This window comes from Pavona decussata, unplaced genomic scaffold, assembly GCF_977016875.1.
Source record: "Pavona decussata unplaced genomic scaffold, jaPavDecu1.1 SCAFFOLD_51, whole genome shotgun sequence".
In the NCBI taxonomy this organism is placed as follows: Eukaryota; Metazoa; Cnidaria; class Anthozoa; order Scleractinia; family Agariciidae; genus Pavona; species Pavona decussata.
The window spans coordinates 6,434,702-6,453,337 of record NW_028145473.1 but is presented as its reverse complement, the minus strand read 5'-3'; the positions used below and the strand labels follow the sequence as shown (position 1 = coordinate 6,453,337).

The window sequence follows — 18,636 nt, the reverse complement described above, 5'->3', positions numbered from 1 at the left end:
AATACATATTTCACTTTTTTATTTTTTCGTTATTTAAAGGAAAATGTTCAACTCCAGAAAAGCAGCTGATGTTATTTTGCTCTTAGACTTGAGTTGGGATACAAGAGATTACTTAAACTGTGCACCGATGACTCGTGAACACTGAACTTTTTTAAGATAACTTTCACTAACTCGGGTCTAGAATAGTTTCGTAGTCAGCTTGTAAGTTTGCCGTTATGTTCTAGTCCTTGACCGTTAGTCTACAAAACATTAGTACACAGTATGGAGATACCATGTTTGTGTCCCTCTGAGGGGCACTTCTTTATATAGCCTGAATCCTGGCATTTTCTAGTATTAGTACTCCGTACTAAATTTAACCTAGAATACTTTGGTAGTCAGCTTGTAAGTTTTTTCCGGATATGTTCTCATCCTTGAATATTTAGTCTAATTACTTTCCCAAGAAATCAATGAAACAATTTCACCTTTGCAATTAGAAAAAACTTTAAGTGGTAAACTACTAACTAAATGACTGCATTCCTGACGGATTATATAAGTTGATAACTCAGTCATTGAATGACTCAGTCACTCACTCACTCACTCACTCACTAGATAAACCGGCTGTGAAATACATAAAAAAAAATATCCAAACTCAAAATCGACATTAAGATTACCTCATTTTTTCTATATCGTCATCCTTATGGCTCAAAAGGGTAAATTTTAGTGATGTTACGGGTTTTGTGTTGCACTTTATTGTACGTACATTACCCTATATTTTTCCTCTTATCACGTTGAGTAAACGGCCGCGTAAACCTTTCACATTCGGCAATAAAATTTGCTGTTACGATTTGAGCCACAAGGACAATAGAACACCATAGCCTAGGTATTCTTACATTTATTTAAACTAATATGAAAGTATTCCTCGCACTATTCAAGGGAATCTAACGAGAAAACTTGTATTCTCAGATGGATTTATGGCCTTTTAAAGCAAATGATTGTAATCCAACAGAGTTTAATTTGTTCTGATTAATAATTTTACTGAAAATTTAAATGGCTGAAAATCCTAAAGAACGGAAACTAATTTCAAGAATTTTCCGAGCTGTTTTTGGCTTTTTGAAAATGCTAGCGGTTCTTATTCTTACTTTAAAAAAAAAAACATGTTTTCAGATATTTTTAGATTTCAGTGCTTCAAAAATCTGCGGTGACTTTTCGCTGCTCTGAATTTCTCAGGCGGGTGATGCCTTTCACGACGAGATGAATAGTTGGGTACCCTGTGCACGACACCTTAGAACCAATCTTTCGGTATTGCCATTCCGTCTTCCTATATTTCGAAACTAAAGACGTTACAAAATGTGCTTGTGTAAACCCCCAATAAATAGAAACATCCTGAAAAGACAAAAAAAAATTCTTCTTTCAAGTTTATACGCGATAAAAAATATCGTATGGCCGTTTGAAACAAAAATATGGCCACTTATACAAGGCGATAGCAACTCGATCGAGTCCAGGCAGGTATATAGTTGCTGGAACTAAAAATGCTCCGGTAAAGTTGGAAAAGACTTCAGACTGAATTAAGAATGTGGTCTCTTTTAAGCGATGAGTACATAAATAAGTGCAGTTAAAAGTGTACCCAAAAAGCCCCATCACAGGCAAGAAAGTAACCTTTTTCATCGATTCGATTTCATAAATATCCTTTACAATTAAGTTCAATACTAAATGCATGCCTTGTAAAGTCATTCAGTTTAACTGGTTTTCCAAACTAGGCTCCCTCATAAACTAAGAATTGATTTGTTAGTCGGGACACTGGCTTTAAATTTCCAGTAACGAAGAAAGAGGTGTTACTCAACGAAAACATGAGACCCAAAAAATTAAATCGCTGGTTCCTTCATCGCCATATCATCTTATGGCCTTATAAAACGCAAATTTGTGTAAGCTAACACAGAATTTGTTCGAATTCCGTTTAGCCGAAAATTTGAATTCCCGAGAAATTTTAGGAAACGGAAACTTCATTCACCGAATTTACGAGCTAGCTGTCCTTTTCGGGGTTGAGAAGTGAAATTGAATTATGTTAGACATGATGTGATTTTGAAGAATAAGCCAGTTTCTGTTTTGTGGAAATAGTAAAACAACAGAGTGCAATAAATTACACAAAGAATAGGTAAAACGTTTGAACCGATATATCTTTTTATACGTAAAACAATACCCGTTCAAGTTCTTCTAGTACAGGAAATGGCTTCTGTTCAAAATTGATCCTTCTTGACGTTTTTCCTTCAGTTTAATCAGGCTTTATGTTGAAATGATCATTTTGGAGCTAAGAAATTTAAAGACAAACAATTATCAAGTTATCCAGCCTGAATATCCAGTTTAATCTTATAACGTGTTTTGCAAAAGCAAATTATCACAACTGATGCATATTACAAACTGTAAGTGTCGGGTAAAGACAGATCGATAGTTCAGTAATATTTGTATAGGTATCATGATATGCCACATGTTATAAATGTTATTACTTCAGTACAATATTTACCTTCAGTTGCTATCAAGGAGTGGCTTAAATCTGACACCGAGCGTTGGTTGCCAGCATGTTTCTTCCCACTTGCATCAAAGATTTCTTTGAACCAAAACTGTGGCCACTAAAGACCAAGACAAATTGAAATATTGTGCTGAGGAAGCGTGTTTAAATATTTTGACACCGGAAGCCGCTGTTATTTTCAGCTCGATGATCGTCACGTGATACCCAAACAATCATAAAAATGTCAAATGAGTAACCGATCCTAAACTTTGACCGTTTTAATTCTCAGCTGCATTAGTTAACTTTTATTTAATGAATGTTTCCATAGCTAAATATGCAAGAAACAGTAGCAAAGAGATATCCACTGCTAAACAACTTACAACAAGCTGAACAAACGAGCTCTGATTTCATTTTCAAGCTCCAGAATTTGGGATGCTTCGTTTTCGAATTTCAAGGTACTTCGTTTATAATTACGATTATCGAAAGTATCAATTTCCAGTTATAAGCTCTAACGTCTTCGTTTTTAAGTGTTTCGGTTTTCGACAGATCCCCAATCCTATGCCGGAACAAATTATTCACTGGTACAAAGCTCTTTACTCAAAATCAAGCCCACAAAGCGCTTGTTTATACATTTCTGTATCCATGTCGCCGCTCATAAATCCTAATGAAATTTTTCACCTTTTATCGCCATTATTCGCAAAGCTCCTGTTGCTAGAAGACATGTAACTTACGAAGTAACCACGTGTTTCAGATAGCTAACCCGGCAAAGACAAAACTAAACTTGAGATATTGTTACTGAATTAGGATTTCTGAATTCAGGTTTTGTAGAAAATTCAATTAGATACATGAAGGAAAGATCGCCTAATATATTTGAAACATTGATTGACAAGAGTAGATGATTTTATTTGATGAAAGTAAAAGAAAATTTTCATTTTGTGTTGATTTTGTGTGACACAATATAAAACCTTTGATGACGGTACTAAAAATATCAAAGTTCTCCTTTCTCACCGTTTTTTATTCATATTTACTTTTGATCAACTCGCCAATTCAATTTTCAGCTTTTGTTTATGTTTTCCTTCACCGAGTCAACATCATTTGAACTGAATGATTATTTCCATTCCATTGACCATACATACATATGACAAACTTCATTTTACTTCGAATTTCTGAGTATCACATAAGGTATGTGCTACATTTTCCAAGAAAAATAACCAAACGAAAGGGAAAAAGTAATACAAATGAAAAAATACGTAATCAATTATAGTAAGAAACTAACTGATATTAAAGGTATGACAGCGTATTGCCGGTTTTCACTGTTACGCCATTGCCGTGTGTGTGAGAAAGAAATTGAAACCATTCCATGAATGAAGTCAAGAAATTGACATCTTATAGACGATAAGTAAATAAGAAATCTGTCCTAGTGTCAGGTCTGTGCGGTATTCCAAACTCGAGTTATTTTACAAAATGTTTCACACAAACTTATAGAGCTTAGTATGGAGACGCCATGTTGGTGTCCCTCTGAGGGGCACCAACATGGCGGCCGCAAATAGGAAAAAAACATCTGGAGTTCACTTTTGCCAGAAAAGAGGTTTGTTTTCCCTTGTGCATTTTCGAATGTTTTAGATAGATATTTCTCCTCAAACTTAAATTGTTTAGAGTACTGAAAATCACCCGAAGAAGCATTTTTAAGATACGGAACAGCTCTGTCACGGCCGTCCTCCTGATGTCACGCACGATGAAAACTCGGAAATTGAAACTGTTCAATTTTTAAAAGGAAGTAAGACATCGAGCTAAGAAATGGTGAAAAGACATATTTTTAGGTAATCTTTTCTTGAATGAACGTAACAATTTTGTAGGCCTCCCGGTTTTGAATTCTAGAATTTGGTGACGTCACGTGAAAACCAACGACAAAAACTTCATTACATTCTGCCGCCTGATAATGGAAAGGGTCGCGAGCATTCTAGTCTTATTCTGGATGTACGTTTATTTTAAACAAAAACCACAAATATGGACGTTTAATTGATTAAATTTGTGACGTATTTCTTCCCGTCAGAATAAAAAAAATATATATCGTGTCGTGGCGTTCGTGCAAGCCGCGTTTTTTCCAGCGTCTTTTTTTTTTTCTTTTTGGTCGTTTCCCGCGCGATTGCAGGCGAATACCAGTGTGATGGTTTCTTTTAAATTTGATCAAGTGATAGGAACTAATTCAGATAGCACTCAGTTCTTTCAACCCTTTTCATTTAGACCTATATATTTTGCAGCTTTATTGTTTCATGGCTAGGCTGCATTCTTTCTGTTGCTTGTCCGTTGCCTCCCTATAATATTTTTCAGCTGTGGCCTTTTTTTAAGAGCTGTGTGGTAGCAACAATCGTCTTTTCCCCCAATGCCATGATTAGGTTTTCAGGTGATAAGAAAATCAATATAATCGTGGATTCATACCTAATCGAAGGATAGCTTAATCAGCTATCCAAGATCTAGAACTGGGACCTGGACTGTACGTAATACATCAAGTGCTCTTGAACTGGCTTGCAGCGAGTTATCATAATTAGATTTTCTACAAAATTAAGTGATGCCCGTTGTCTAGTAATATATTATCGACTCGTAAGATCAGTTGGAAGAACACAAAACCGCAGTTTTGCGTTCAAGCTTCGAAACCATTCCATGAGGAAGGTTAACTTTGTTTAATACTAAATTGTGATATGACGGAAGGACATTGGAAAAAAACAAGATTAAAAAGAAGTTTAAAAGGCTATTTTTAACTTTAGAAGGTCACGTGAACTTTCAACGAGTCCTGAAATTGCAAACAACCTTGCCCTGTGATCACAAAAGAGGTGATGATAATCCCCCTAGGAAATACAATCCTTCAACTTAAGCGCTTCTCATACTGAAAACTTGACTGAACAAAACTTGAAAATACTTCCGACTCCCATTATTCAGAAAAACTCACCCGCGAAAAATGAGGTTCAAATTTCTCACTCCCCGGCTTCCCGGGCACAGTACCCGGTCAAATGCCAGGGGTATGCCGGGATGAGGAAATGTTGAAGTTCAATATGCTCAACTTTTAACTCAATAATTATGAATTTAGTTTAGTATATCTTACCTGAAAGCGTAAATTCACATGAACTGTTGTAACGGGTTCCTTGCTGATTGGAATTTAATGGTCACAACATGTAAACAGTCGTTATTTAAAGTTATGCACTTGGAATTGCAAGCGGAATACGGTATTCATTTAAGTGCTGTGATCGACTTTTGATCTTTGCAAAAGGGACAACCTTCTTTATAATCATCACGCAATAAATTATGCTAGCCTATTGGTGAATTATGAATTGATGCTACTCAATGCTACTGCTTACTGTCGCTAACGAACTGTAGTACTCGCTTCTCAACGAAGGAATCAAGATGGCGACCGTTTTGGACAATGCCTGTTCCCAGTGCCTTTGGAATGACTTCACGCGTGTGTCACGCTGTCCTCATAGCTAGTTCCTAGTGTTGCTCGGTTGCAATCACCTTCCATATTCTCATTGACATGCTAACAAGAATCGATCAGTTCTTATGGTCATCTATTATTAAAGACCCTACGTTTGTTGGCCATCTTGAATGCCTAAACCTTTGTTCGGACTGTATGGCGTGTGTGGTCCGGTCTCCATATTAAAAGCATAAAAGAACAACTGAGAGTATGACAAACCTTGGCTGCGATGAGTTTTCATATCGTCAGTTTATCGTGTATTACTTCATTAATTAGGGGGTTGGGGGTTTGAAAAGGTCAACAAAGTATTGTCGGATAGCAACCTCCAGAGGGGCGTCAAAACCTCGTCAATTAATCCTGTTGTATTCTATTTAAATCAGCATGAAACCTGACTGAGATCTTCTTTTTAGCACTTAATTTAGTTCCAAATTCATCATACTCTTAATTAAATTGGATGCTTCACTCCAACTCACGAGACAAATGTGTTTTGCCAACCCTTCACACTATCACTTGGTCTTAAAACGCCAGTTTAGTGTGCCATAGTTTTAGGCTCGATCAACACGAGTTCTTAGGCGCTGAGCTCTGCGCTACTTCTCAGAGAGCTTCATGGACGCGTTTCTTTATTTACTCTCCTCCCCGAAACATCTTAAGAGAACATAACCCAGTGCCCGACATTTATTCGACTCAAAAATCAACAGCCAGCAATATTTCATTTTCTAAAGCCAATATTGTTCAATAAATTTAAATACTTTATTTCAAATAAATTACACTTATTGCATACGCTACAATTATTACTCCATTAAGGGGGCTGTTGTCATGGTGCCGGCACGCCTTCATTTGGTTCAGTAGAAAAAAACTGGCTTCACACCGCGTCTGCGTCAGATCGGTTTTACGAGTCCTGTATCGAAATAATAGAGACGCAAAACCAAGTTTGAAAGGAACAGCCATGACATTTTACATGACACCGAAATAAGTTTCCGTTCAGAAAGAGAATCAAGACTCGCGATATGAAATTTAAGCCAGTTTCAAGTAAACGAATGCATGAGTGCTTCAGGCTAGGGAACCGGTATGAACTCGTACGGATGTGAACTACTTGAAGTCGTGATGGTTCCATGTAAACACCCCCTTACTTGTTTGTTTGTTTGCTTGTCTGCTGAGTTGCTTGCTTGTTCCTACTGAAACTTCAACTTTGCGATTTAATAAACAAACAGACAAACAAACAAAATGCTTTTGCACAAAAGAAGCAAAAGCCTACCTCAACACTAAACCCAGATTTGAGTTAATCGAATTCAAACAACTGGGCCTTGGCGTGCTTTTCTAAAACTTCCTGAAGACATTTCGGGCCCGAAAAGCTAATTTACGAGTACAATTCTCGTTTATCAGGAAATCTATTTTAAATGATTTTATAAGATAAAACGTTGACAACTTTGCATTATCAAGAAACACATTGGGTTAATTTGCACTAAAAACTACCAACGATGGCCATGCAGAAATCGCATTTGAAAAGTGCTCCTCAGGCCCGACTCAGTCTTCTGGAGTTTTGAGAAACGGATCCCGGTCTGTTGTAAACTAAGGATTACATAATTCTTGCCCCTGGACTATTCAGTTATCTATTAGCTTATTCAGTTGTACCGCACTAAGCAGATAGAAGCCAAGAGCGAGTTGTCTGATTGCAAGCATAACCAGGTGACCGATCTATTCAACATTAACAAATTCTGTACAATGGGTTTTTCATTACTACTTAGTTGGCGACTTCATCAATTTTCCTTGCACAAGCACCCAGAGAAATCTACCAAAATTTGAACGCAGTCGATTGGCCAATCACATTGCTGTCAGCCGGTCGCTTTGTTTTCTTGTTAGTCTAAGACAACTCCTCAAAAGGGATGTCACTTCTCCTTAGTTGAGATCGGCATGGCAAATTTCTATTACAAGTTTACATCTGAATTTCAAATTTTTTTTCAAGTTCTTAGTGTTCATAGATTGTTTTGAGTTTTCACAGCCATGAAACTTAACTAACTTTAAATCACAAGCACCTCTGCGACTAAGTTATATTCAGTAAAAAGAACGACACACTCCAAAGAAGACTGAAGGAAAACAGATTTCCCACCTTACTTTGCTTTGAAAACTGTACAAATGTCACTTCTGGGCTTCTTTAAAATATGTATTTCAAGAATAATTTTTTTCCAAAATGGGTAAATACGCCGTCTTATTTGCCTTTATTAACACAACTTGTCATTTCTATATTAACATTTCTGTGAAACTAAAGTTCTCACTATTCTTTTGAATATTAAGGAACGCAACGGCCTCAAAATGTGTGTAAAGATATCTACGATGCTGGTACTTCAGTAAGAATACCATTGAGAGAAGACGGATTATTTCTTGTCTGCTCATCCTGGTACTAAAATAGCAAAGTTACAGCAAATAAATTCATAAAATTAAAAATAAGAAACATGCATAAAAACAATCACATTACTGCCTTTTTCTCCATACATAAGTAGGAAACTGAAACGGCACTTGATGCATGGTCCAATGGATAACATTGTTCAATTTTTCGTTTCTTGACCAAAGCGTGCATCGACAATCAGTTTTTCGCATCTGCTGGATCTAACCATGTAAACTAATAGTCGTGATAATAAAAGTTGTGATAAACCAAAATACTCATCATGTAGGCGTCATATTCACGTCCAGCATCCTCTCTCGTCTTGACGTCGCAGCATCTGCCGAATAAAAGAACCAGGAATATTATGATATTAATTTTTATAGTAAATACTTAATTTCAATAACTTGCTTGAAGACCTTCAATTGACAAGTTTCCTGAGTTAAGTTTGCATACCTGAATTTTGATTGACAGGTAAAGAAAAAACATAGCAAGAACAAAACTATAAAAATGAAATACAAAACGACAAGCGAACCTTAAAGTTCAAAACATAGCCAACATTTGAATCTAGCACTTCCTCCAAACATGGTTACCACGACAACCAAATAAACCTTAGACTTTTGAGGCGCTAAAGCTTTTGGGGCGTCAAGGAAAGATTATGAACCAGTGAAAACAATATTGTGAGACCACCTTCCTTTTCCTTTTCAAAACCTTTTCTTTGGGCGGTTTGTTTAGTTTTTTAATGATCATTCTCATCAATCTTAACACCTAAAAGGAGCTTCGAATTAACGCAACCTACAAAAATCAAAAGGGTTTTTCTTTGGACTGCTAGTGCAAAATAGTTGCATGGCAGCAGTGTAACAAGGCAACCTTTGGTTGATTTTTTATCTACACAGATCTTGGATTATAGTCTTAGTGGCACGCACTAGAAACAATTAGAGAATAAAAGAATCCAACGCGCACAAGATGCAAGGAGAGCGCGTATAGGGGAGGAAAAAGGACGATAACTAAGGAGGTAGTACAATTAAAACGCCGCGAAGTTCGACATTACAGCGGTAAGTATGTACAATCTCTTTAACATGTGATCTTGACTGAAGGGAGTATATATATACTGTGGAAAACTTTGAAAGCAAGAACACGAACTCTGTCAATGAATATTTTTTGCCTTCCTTTTAACAAGTATGGAACGTAAGACCCCGTTAAAAAATATTACCAAACAGCTTGGGTTTCAAAATCCCTTCATGGACAAGTATTAAGCAGTTTCTTTAGTTACGTCAAATATTTACGAAAGGAAAAAACATTTTTTTCGCAAACAACACTTACCATCGACTCTTATTTTTTGCTCCAAATTCCAGCGTAATGTCATCACCAATCAGCACAAATGGAGCCCAGTACTTCACGGCACTGAATTCTTTCGACTCACGAAGAGATTTCATAGCCTGGTGGAGAGCCACACTGGCGCTTTTTCCATCTACAAGGTGTTGATAGAAACTTTTCATGAACACCATGGTTGCCTCGTCATCAATCGCCCAGAGTGACACAAGAACAGACCGAGCCCCAGCACACAAGAAAGAACGCGCCATCCCGACCACACCCTCAGGCTTAATTTCTCCCCGGCCACTGTGACAACAGCTCAGAACAACGAGCCTTGCTCTTAAACAAACTGCCTGCACATCTGACATTGTCAAAATAAAGTCTTGTCTTCTAAGAGGCTGGGATTTGCGACCAAGATCTAAGGCCAAAACAATTTCTCCAGATTGCGCACATCCATGTGCGGCAATGTGCACCAAAGCAACTGACTTGAGTCTCTTCACCACTTCATCTTTAGTTGCATCTTTTCCTGTCAGAGGTGTCGTTTTCAAAAGTTTTCCAATCATCTCGACTTCCTTTTTGGCGTAAGGCAACTGTGATAAATTCATGGGAACTTCATCTAAACATGGATCTCCCACAAGTAGGGCGCCACTCTCACTGTGGAAGTCGTCAGGTGCGCCTGCGATTAGTTGTAAGGCGGTCAGCGAGGGAACAGTGCGAATCCTGATTGTTTCACTCAATGCGGAATACGGAGCCAAGCAAAGTGGACCATCCGGAACAACGATTAACTGGTCTCCTTGGAGCAAATCTGCAATGGGGTCAATAATAACATCATACAGTGGGCGCAAAGAATTGACGGGGCAACTCCATGACTGGTCGTTTTCCTCAGCATCTTCTCTGGTCGACGAGGGCTTATCCCTGAGCTCGTCCATTGAACGATTCTCGCATTTGACACGAACACCTGCGCCAATCTCTTTCAAGGTAGCTTCCATTAACATGGAGGCATCTCCATGTTCGATCTCCTTTTGCATAGACATAATCTCTCTGCCTTTACTCAGCACCCAAAAATGGATCGTGTCTTTATGAACTCGTTCATCAAGTGCCAAAAAAACTGTTTGTGTAGTTAAATCGTTTAGCATAATCGAAATCATTTTGCTAGGATCATCAGACGCGGATGGTTTTGAGTCAACAACATATTGTCTCTTTAGCATATCCATCAAAGCCTGTGCTCGTCCCTGCTCAGCAGCACACAAAGCCTCATAAGGCTTCCCGTTCGTCAAAAGAGTTCTCCATAGAGCGGTATACGCAAACTGATAGACATCGCGGAAGCTTATTTTCCATGCATCTTCGGACTGAAGAAGAGTTCTTGTTTCCTCTAAGACTCTTATACTCGATTGATAACAATCAATCGCCTCAGAGAAAGAAGCAGACGATTCATAATCAAAACCTAGCGAACAGTATGCCCCTCCCTCCCCAACCATGTCCCCTACTTCTTTAGCAATACTAAGGGATTTTTTGTGGTACTCTATGGCAAGTTTAGAATTACCTAACCTGTGATAGGCGTCCCCCAAAGATCCGTGGGCTTTGCCCTCTCCCGCCCTGTCGCCTATCTCTTTGGTAATACTGAGATATTGTTTGAAATACTCTACGGCCTTTTCAAAATCCCCCAGTTTTTGATAAGCATAGCCCAACCTGCCGTAGGCTGTTCCCTCCCCAACCTTGCTCCCAACGTCTTTTGCAATACTAAGATGTTTTGTCTGGTACTCTATAGCTTGTTCGAAATTACGCAGATTGGTATAAACACTGCCCAGATTGCCATAGGCTGTTCCCTCCCCAGCTCTGTCCCCTACTCCTTTAACAATAGCAAGATACTGCTTGTTGTATTCTTGGGCTTGTCTAACATCACCCAAACCGTCATAATCACTGCCCAGGTTACAATAGGCTCTTCCCTCGCCAGCACGGTCCCCTACTTCTTTAGCAATTTTAAGTTGTTGTTTGTGGTACTCTATGGCTTGTTTAAAATTACCCAGATCTTTATAGGCATTTCCCAGATTACCGTAGGTTACTCCCTCTCCTGCCCTGTCCCCTACTTCTTCAGCAATGCAAAGATCTTGTTTGAGGTACTCTACCGCTTGTTTCAAACTACCCATTCCGCGATGAGCGATGCCCAAATTGCCATAGGCTTTTCCCTCTGAAGCCCTGTCTCCTACATCTCTAGCAATACGAAGTTGCTGTCTATGGCATTCTATGGCTTGTTTAAAATTACCCAGTTTGCTATGCGCAACGCCCAGATTGCTATAAGCTCTTCCCTCGTTTGTCCTGTCCCCCAGTGCTTTAGCGATACTAAGATCTTTCTTGCGACACTCTATGGCTTTGTTAAAATCACCCACACTGTAATAAGCCACGCCCAGATTTTGACAGATTATTCCCCGCAAAATACTGTTTCTCACCCCTTTGACAAAACTTAGCGATTTCGTGTAATACTTTATCGCCTTTTGGAAATCACCCAGAGAGTAATATGCAGTGGCCAGCTTCCAAGAGACTTGTCCCTCCCATTCCTTGTCCCCCGCCTCTTTGACAAAACGTAGTGATTGCGTAAAACACTCAATAGCCCGTTGAAAATCTTCCAGACAGAAATATGCAACGCCCAGATTGTTATAGGCTTTTCCCTCCCCCGTCCTGTTCCCCTGTTCTTTGGCAATATTTAGTGATTTCATATAACAATCTATGGCCTGTTTAAAGTCTCCCAGATCGAAATAAGAATCGCCCAGATTATTATAGGCTCTTCCCTCCCCCGCTCTGTCCCCCTGTTCTTTGGCGATGCTAAGCTCTTGCACGTGAAACACTAGAACTGCTAACTTTCTATCCACCATTTTCGTGTAGATGATGATCGCAGGACCTATCAAATGTACTTTTGTTACACAAAAGACGTACCTAGAAGGAAAGAAAATTTAAGAGAATCGATATTCTGAAGGAAAATTGTTCATGATCTTTTCTCTCCCCATATTATGATTTTTATCCATAATGACTTTCATAAAACAACTCAGTACACTGCTATTAATGCGATATCACCACAAAGGGTTTCGTTCACAATACATTATTCCAAAAGCCAGAACCTGATGATAATTTCAGCACATATAAGATTAGCGGTAGACCGAGTAGATTCATCGTGTCTCTAAATTTTGACAACAAATGAACAATACCAAGATCTCGAGTGACAGTTATATTTCGGTATAAACTATACCATCATCAGACTAAAAATGCATACAAAATTAGGAGCTTACATAGCTACACAAGGTATACTCAAGAGAACAGGCAGAGTTTCCTGCTGGATTTTAATCCTTTGTTAAGTGATGGCGATTGGCGCTTGATGTGGAAGGCCTCTTTATATAATAGCAGATTCCAATTGCCGTCCTAATCTAACACCATGGTGTTATTCTGAACTACATTGATTGCATATTCGTTGTTGTCGCAAATAGTTGATGTAGTGATGTTATTTAAAATATCCGGTAAATCAAATAAATTATGGATAAAGGTTAAATGTTCCCACGTGCGTAGATGTTTGTAAATCGCATTCTCTTTATCAGTTACAGCGTGTTCACGCGTTCGGGTGAAAAGATTTCTATCAGTTTTTGCCTATGGAGATGCCATGTTTGTGTCTTTTCTATATATTGCCTGCATCCTGGCACTTTATAGTATTATTATAATACTAACTCTAATCTAGAATAGTTTGGAAGTCAGCTTGTAAGTTTGCTCCGGATATGTTCGCATCCTTGAGTATTTGTTCTAATTACTTTCCCAAGAAATCAATGAAACAATTTCCCCCTAAGCAGTTAGAAAAAACTTTTAGTCGTAAATTTTTAACTAAATGACTGCAGTACTGATGGATTAGATAAGTTAATAACTCAGTCATTGTCACTCACTCATTCACTAACTCACTCAATAAAATGGCTATGAAATACATTAAAAAAAAATTTCCAAACTCAAAATCAACATTACGATTACCTCATTTTTTGTATATCGTCATCCTTATGGCTCAAAAGGGTGAATTTAAGTGATATGTAGGGTTTTGTGTTGCACTTTATTGTACGTAAGTAATCCTATATTTTTCTTCTTATCACGTTGAGTAAACGGCCGCGTAAACCTTTACCATCCGGAAATAAAATTTGCCGTTACGATTTGAACCACAAGGACAATAAAACACTATAGCTTAAATATTCTTACATTTATTTGGACTTGAACGAAAATATTCCTCGCATTATTCAAGGGAATCTAACGAGAAAATCTGTATTTTCGGATTTTTTTATGGCCTTTAAAAGCAAATGATTGTAACCCAACAGAGTAATCCAACAGAGTTTGTTCTGATTAATAATTTTATTGAAAATTTAAATATGCTGAAAATCCTAAAGAGCGGAGACTAATTTCAGGAATTTCCTGAGCTGCTGTTGTCTTTTTGAAAATGCTAGCTGTTCTTATTCTGACTTAAAAAGACCACATGTTTTCGGATATTTTCAGGTGTCAGTGCTTCAAAAATCTGCGGTGACATTTCGCTAATCTGAATTTCTCAGGCGGGTGATGCCTTTGGAATGTCGGATATTCACAACGAGATGAATAGTTGGGTGACCCTGTTCACGACATCCAAAAAAAATTTTTTCGGTATTGTCATTCCGTCTCCTTATATTTCGATACTAAAAACGATTCCACAATTTGATTGTGGGGACACCTAGAAATAGAAACATCCGACAAAGACAAACAATTTTATGCTTTCAACTTTACCCGCGATAAAAGATATCTTATAAACGCTTTTTACCGGCGGGCGAAATAAAGAGCATATTATCACAGCTGACGCATGCTTAGTATCACAAAATACAGTTTAGCCGAACTGATCAACATATTTTGGGAGACTTCAGTTGATGAAAATGAAAGGTTTGAAGTCGGAAACGCAATATGCGATTGTAATATCAGAAACTGATTTGCACAGTGAACAAACGGCGTTAACTATTTCGTAACACAGATTGCTAAAATGGCCGTTTGAAACAAAACTACAAGTATGGCCGCTATTACAAGTCGATAGCAACTCGATCGAATCCAGGCGGGTATATAGTTGTTGGAACTAAAAATGCTTCGGTAAAGTTGGGAAAGACTTTTGACTGAATTAAGAATGTTATCTCTTTTAAGAGATGAATATCCAAAAAAGCCCCATCACTGGCAAGAAAGTAACCTTTTTAATCGATTCGATTTCATAAATATCTTTTACAATTAAGCTCTATACTAAATGCATGTCTTTTAAAGTCATTAGGTTTAACTGTTTTTTTCAAACTAGCCTGCCTCATAAACTAAGAACTGAGTTGTTGGTAAGGGCACTGGTTATAAATTTCCATTAACGAAGAAAGAGATGTTACTCAACGAGAACATGAGACCAAAAAAATGAAATCGCTGGTTCCTGCATCGCCATATCATCTTATGGCCTTATAAAAGGCAAATTTGTGTAAGTTAACACAGTTTAATTTGTTCGGGTTCTTTAGCCGAAAATTTGAATTCCCGGAAATTTTAGGAAACGGAAACTTCATTCGCCGAATTTACGAGCTGCAATGCTAGCTGTCCTTTTGGCGCACTTTTAACGGCGTATATGAGCCGCTCTGAAATTAAAAAGCAGTAGCTTTTCAGCGTTGTGAGAGTTTGAGGTGACCTTTTACTAAATAAAACGTTATTTCTTCACAATTTAACCTGAACTGATGAGAATTTACGAAAACAAAAAGCTGGTTAAGGCGTCTGCTCTCTCAGGCCATGTCATTCCAAACCGACCGAAATGGAATCACTGGGAGCCAGTTAGAGTTAGGGTCAGGGTTGTTAACAAGTGATTGAGTATAACGGAGAGACGATCCATGAAGTGAAATTAAATAAGGTTAGACATGATGTGATTTTGAGGAATAATACGAGTTTCTGTTTGTGTAACATAGTAAAACAACAAAGCGCAATAAATTACACAAAGAATAAGTAAAACGCTTGTAACGCTATATCTTTTTATACGTAAAACAAAACCCGTTTGCGTTCTTAAAGTACAGGTAATGACTTACCACTGCTGTTCAAAATTGATCCTTCTTCAGTGAGGTTTTCCCTTCAGTTCAATCAGGCTTAAAGTAGAAATGATCATTCTGGAGCTAAGAAATTTAGAGACAAACAATTATCAAGTTATCCAGTCTAAATATCCAGTTTAATCTTATAACGTGTTTTGCAAAAGCAAATTATCACAACTGATGCATATTACAAACTATAAGTGTCGGGTAAACACAGATCGATAGTTCAGTGATATTTGTATCGGTATCATGGTATGGCATATGTAACACTGATGTGATTACTTCAGTACAATATTTACCTTACATTACTATCAAGGAGTGGCTTAAATCTCAGACCAAGCGTTAATTGTCAGCTTATTGCAAACCACTTCTATCAAAGATTTCTTTGAACCAAAACTGTGGCCACTAAAGACCAAGACAAATTGAAAGACTGTGCTGAGGAAGCGTGTTTAAATATGTTGACACCGGAAGCCGCTGTTATTTTCAGCTTGATGATCGTCAAGTGATCTCCAAACAATAATAAAAATGTCAAATGGGTAACCGATCCTAAAGTTTAACCTTTTTAATTTTCAGCTGCATTAAAATAGTTAAAATTTTTTTGATGAATATATTTCCATTGCTTAATGTGCAAGAAACAATAGCAAAGAGACATATACTACTAAACAACTTACAACAAGCTGAACAAATGAGCTATGATTTCATTTTCAAGCTCTTGTATTTGAGATGCTTCGTTTTCGAATTTCAAGGTACTTCGTTTATAATTACGATTATTGAAAGTATCATTTTCTAGTTTTAAGTTCTAAGGTCTTCGTTTTCAAGTGTTTCGGTTTTCGACAGATCCCTGATCCTATGCCGGAACAAATTATTCACTGGCACAAAGCACCTCGGTCATAATCAAGCCCACAAAGCGCTTGTTTATACATCTCTGTATCCATGTCGCCGCTAAGTAAATCCTAATGAAATTTTCCACCTTTTATCGCCGTTATTCGCAAAGCTCCTGTTGCTAGAAGACAGGTAACTTACGAAGTAATCACGTGTTTCAGATAGCTAACCGGGCAAAGACAAAACTAAACTTGAGATATTGTAAATGAATTAGGATTTCTGAATTCAGGTTTTGTAGAAAATTCAATTAGATACATGAAGGAAAGATCGTCTAATATATTTGAAACATTGATTGACAAGAGTAGATGATTTTATTTGATGAAAGTAGAAAATTTTCATTTCATTTTGTGTTGATTTTGTGTGACACAATATAAAACCTTCGATGACGGTACTAAAAATATCAAGTTCTCCGGCTTTCTCTCCTGGAAGTCACCGTGTTTTATTCATATTTATATTTAATCAACTCACCAATGCAATTCTCAGCTTTTGCTTATATTTTCCCTCACCGAGTCAACTTCATTGAACTGAATGATTATTTCTATTCCCTTCTCCATTGACCATACATACGACAAACTTCATTTACTTCGAATTTCTGAGTATCACATATGTGCTACATTTTCCAAGAAAAATAACCAAAACTAAAGCGAAAACAACTAATACAAACGAATGATAACATACATAATCAATTAAAGTAAGAAACTAACTAATATTAAACGTATGACAGAACGACGACAAAAACTTAATTACATTCAGGCGCCTGATAATAGAAAGGGTGTCGAGCATTCTAGTCTTATTCTGGATGTACGTTTATTTTAAACAAAAACCACAAATATCGTTGTGACGCATTTCTTCGTGTCAGAATGAAAAAATATATATCGTGTCGTAGCGTACATACAAGCCGCGTTTTTTTTGCCGCTCTTTTTTTTCTTTGGTCGTTTCCCGCGCGATTGCAGGGGACTACCAGTGTGACCTGTTTCTTTTATATTTAATCAAGGGATAGGAACAAATTCAGATAGCACTCAGTTCTTTCAACCCTTAAATTTTGTTGGACCTATATATTTTGCAACTTTATTTTTTCTTAGCTAGGCTACATTCTTTCTGTTACTTGTCCGTTGCTCCGCTTTTGTCAGTATTTTTCAACCAATCCTGTGAGCCGTTTTAAGAGCTTAGTTGTGGCCACAAACCTCTTTTCCTCCAGTGCCGTGATTAGGTTTTCACGGAATAAGAAATAAATTATGCTAGCCTACTGGTGAATTGTGAACTGATGCTACTCAATGCTACTGCTTACTGTCGCTAACGAACTGTAGTACTCGCTTCTCAACGGAGGAATCAAGATGGCGACCGTTTTGGACAATGCCTGTTTCCAATTCCTTTGGGATGACGTCACGCGTGTGTCACGCTGTCCTCATAGCTGGTTCCCAGTGTTGCTTGCTTGTCATCACCCTTCATATTCTTACTCACATGCCAAAAAGAATCGATCAGTTCTTATGGTCATCTATTAATAAAGACCCTACGTTTGTTGGCCATCTTGAATGCTTAAACCTTCATGTGGACTGTATGGTCAAGTAGAATGTGTGGTCCTGTCTCCATATTGCGAACAACTGAGAGTATGACAATCCTTGGCTGTGATAAGTTTTCATATCGTCAGCTTATCGTGTATTACTTCATTAATTAGGGGGGTGGGGTTTGAAAAGGTCAACAAAGTATTGCCGGATAGCAACCTCCAGAGGGACGTCAAAACCTCGTCAATTAATCCTGTTGTATTCTATTTAAATCAGCATGAAACTTGACTGAGATCTTCTTTTGAGCACTTAATTTAGTCCCAAATTCATCATACTCTTAATTAAATTGGATGCTTCACTCCAACTCACGAGACAAATGTGTTTTGCCAACCCTTCAAACTATCACTTGGTCTTAAAACGCCAGTTTAGTGTGCCATACTGATAGGTTCGATCAACACGAGTTCTTAGGCGCTGAGCTCTGTGCTACTTCTCAGAGAGCTTCATGGACGCGTTTCTTTATTTATTCTCCTCCCCGAAAC

At 37.8% G+C, this 18,636-nt stretch overlaps 2 protein-coding genes and 1 pseudogene across 6 annotated transcripts in view; all 3 read right to left on the bottom strand.

The window, feature by feature from the left end:
* LOC146481286 (uncharacterized) overlaps window positions 1-18,636 on the bottom strand; it is a 42,504-nt pseudogene that overhangs the window by 4,931 nt on the left and 18,937 nt on the right. The gene's annotated exons all lie outside the window — the stretch shown is intronic.
* LOC146481287 (uncharacterized) lies at window positions 6,675-16,120 on the bottom strand. 2 transcript variants are annotated; one of them, XM_085108898.1, is made up of 4 exons: window positions 16,013-16,120; window positions 15,714-15,791; window positions 9,649-12,570; window positions 6,675-8,665 (listed from the first exon to the last, which is right to left on the bottom strand). In XM_085108898.1, coding segments are annotated over exons 3-4 (2,862 nt in total). In that variant the 5' UTR covers window positions 12,510-12,570; window positions 15,714-15,791; window positions 16,013-16,120; the 3' UTR covers window positions 6,675-8,664. The 2 variants fall into 2 exon arrangements, with proteins under 2 accessions (XP_084965024.1, XP_084965023.1); XM_085108897.1 differs by having other exon boundaries at window positions 15,714-15,797; window positions 16,018-16,108.
* Window positions 6,675-18,636, bottom strand: part of LOC146481285 (uncharacterized) — a 31,178-nt gene continuing 19,216 nt past the window's right edge. For 2 of the 3 annotated variants that reach the window (XM_085108900.1, XM_085108902.1), the window contains one exon: window positions 6,675-7,981. The gene's annotated coding sequence lies outside the window, so the exon portion shown is untranslated. The remainder of the gene's footprint in view (window positions 7,982-18,636) is intronic. The other variant, XM_085108901.1, reaches the window with a different exon arrangement.

Excerpts from the sequence above, each read along its gene's own strand:
- LOC146481287 (XM_085108898.1), bottom strand. The coding sequence starts at position 12,509 with ATGGTGGATAGAAAGTTAGCAGTTCTAGTGTTTCACGTGCAAGAGCTT.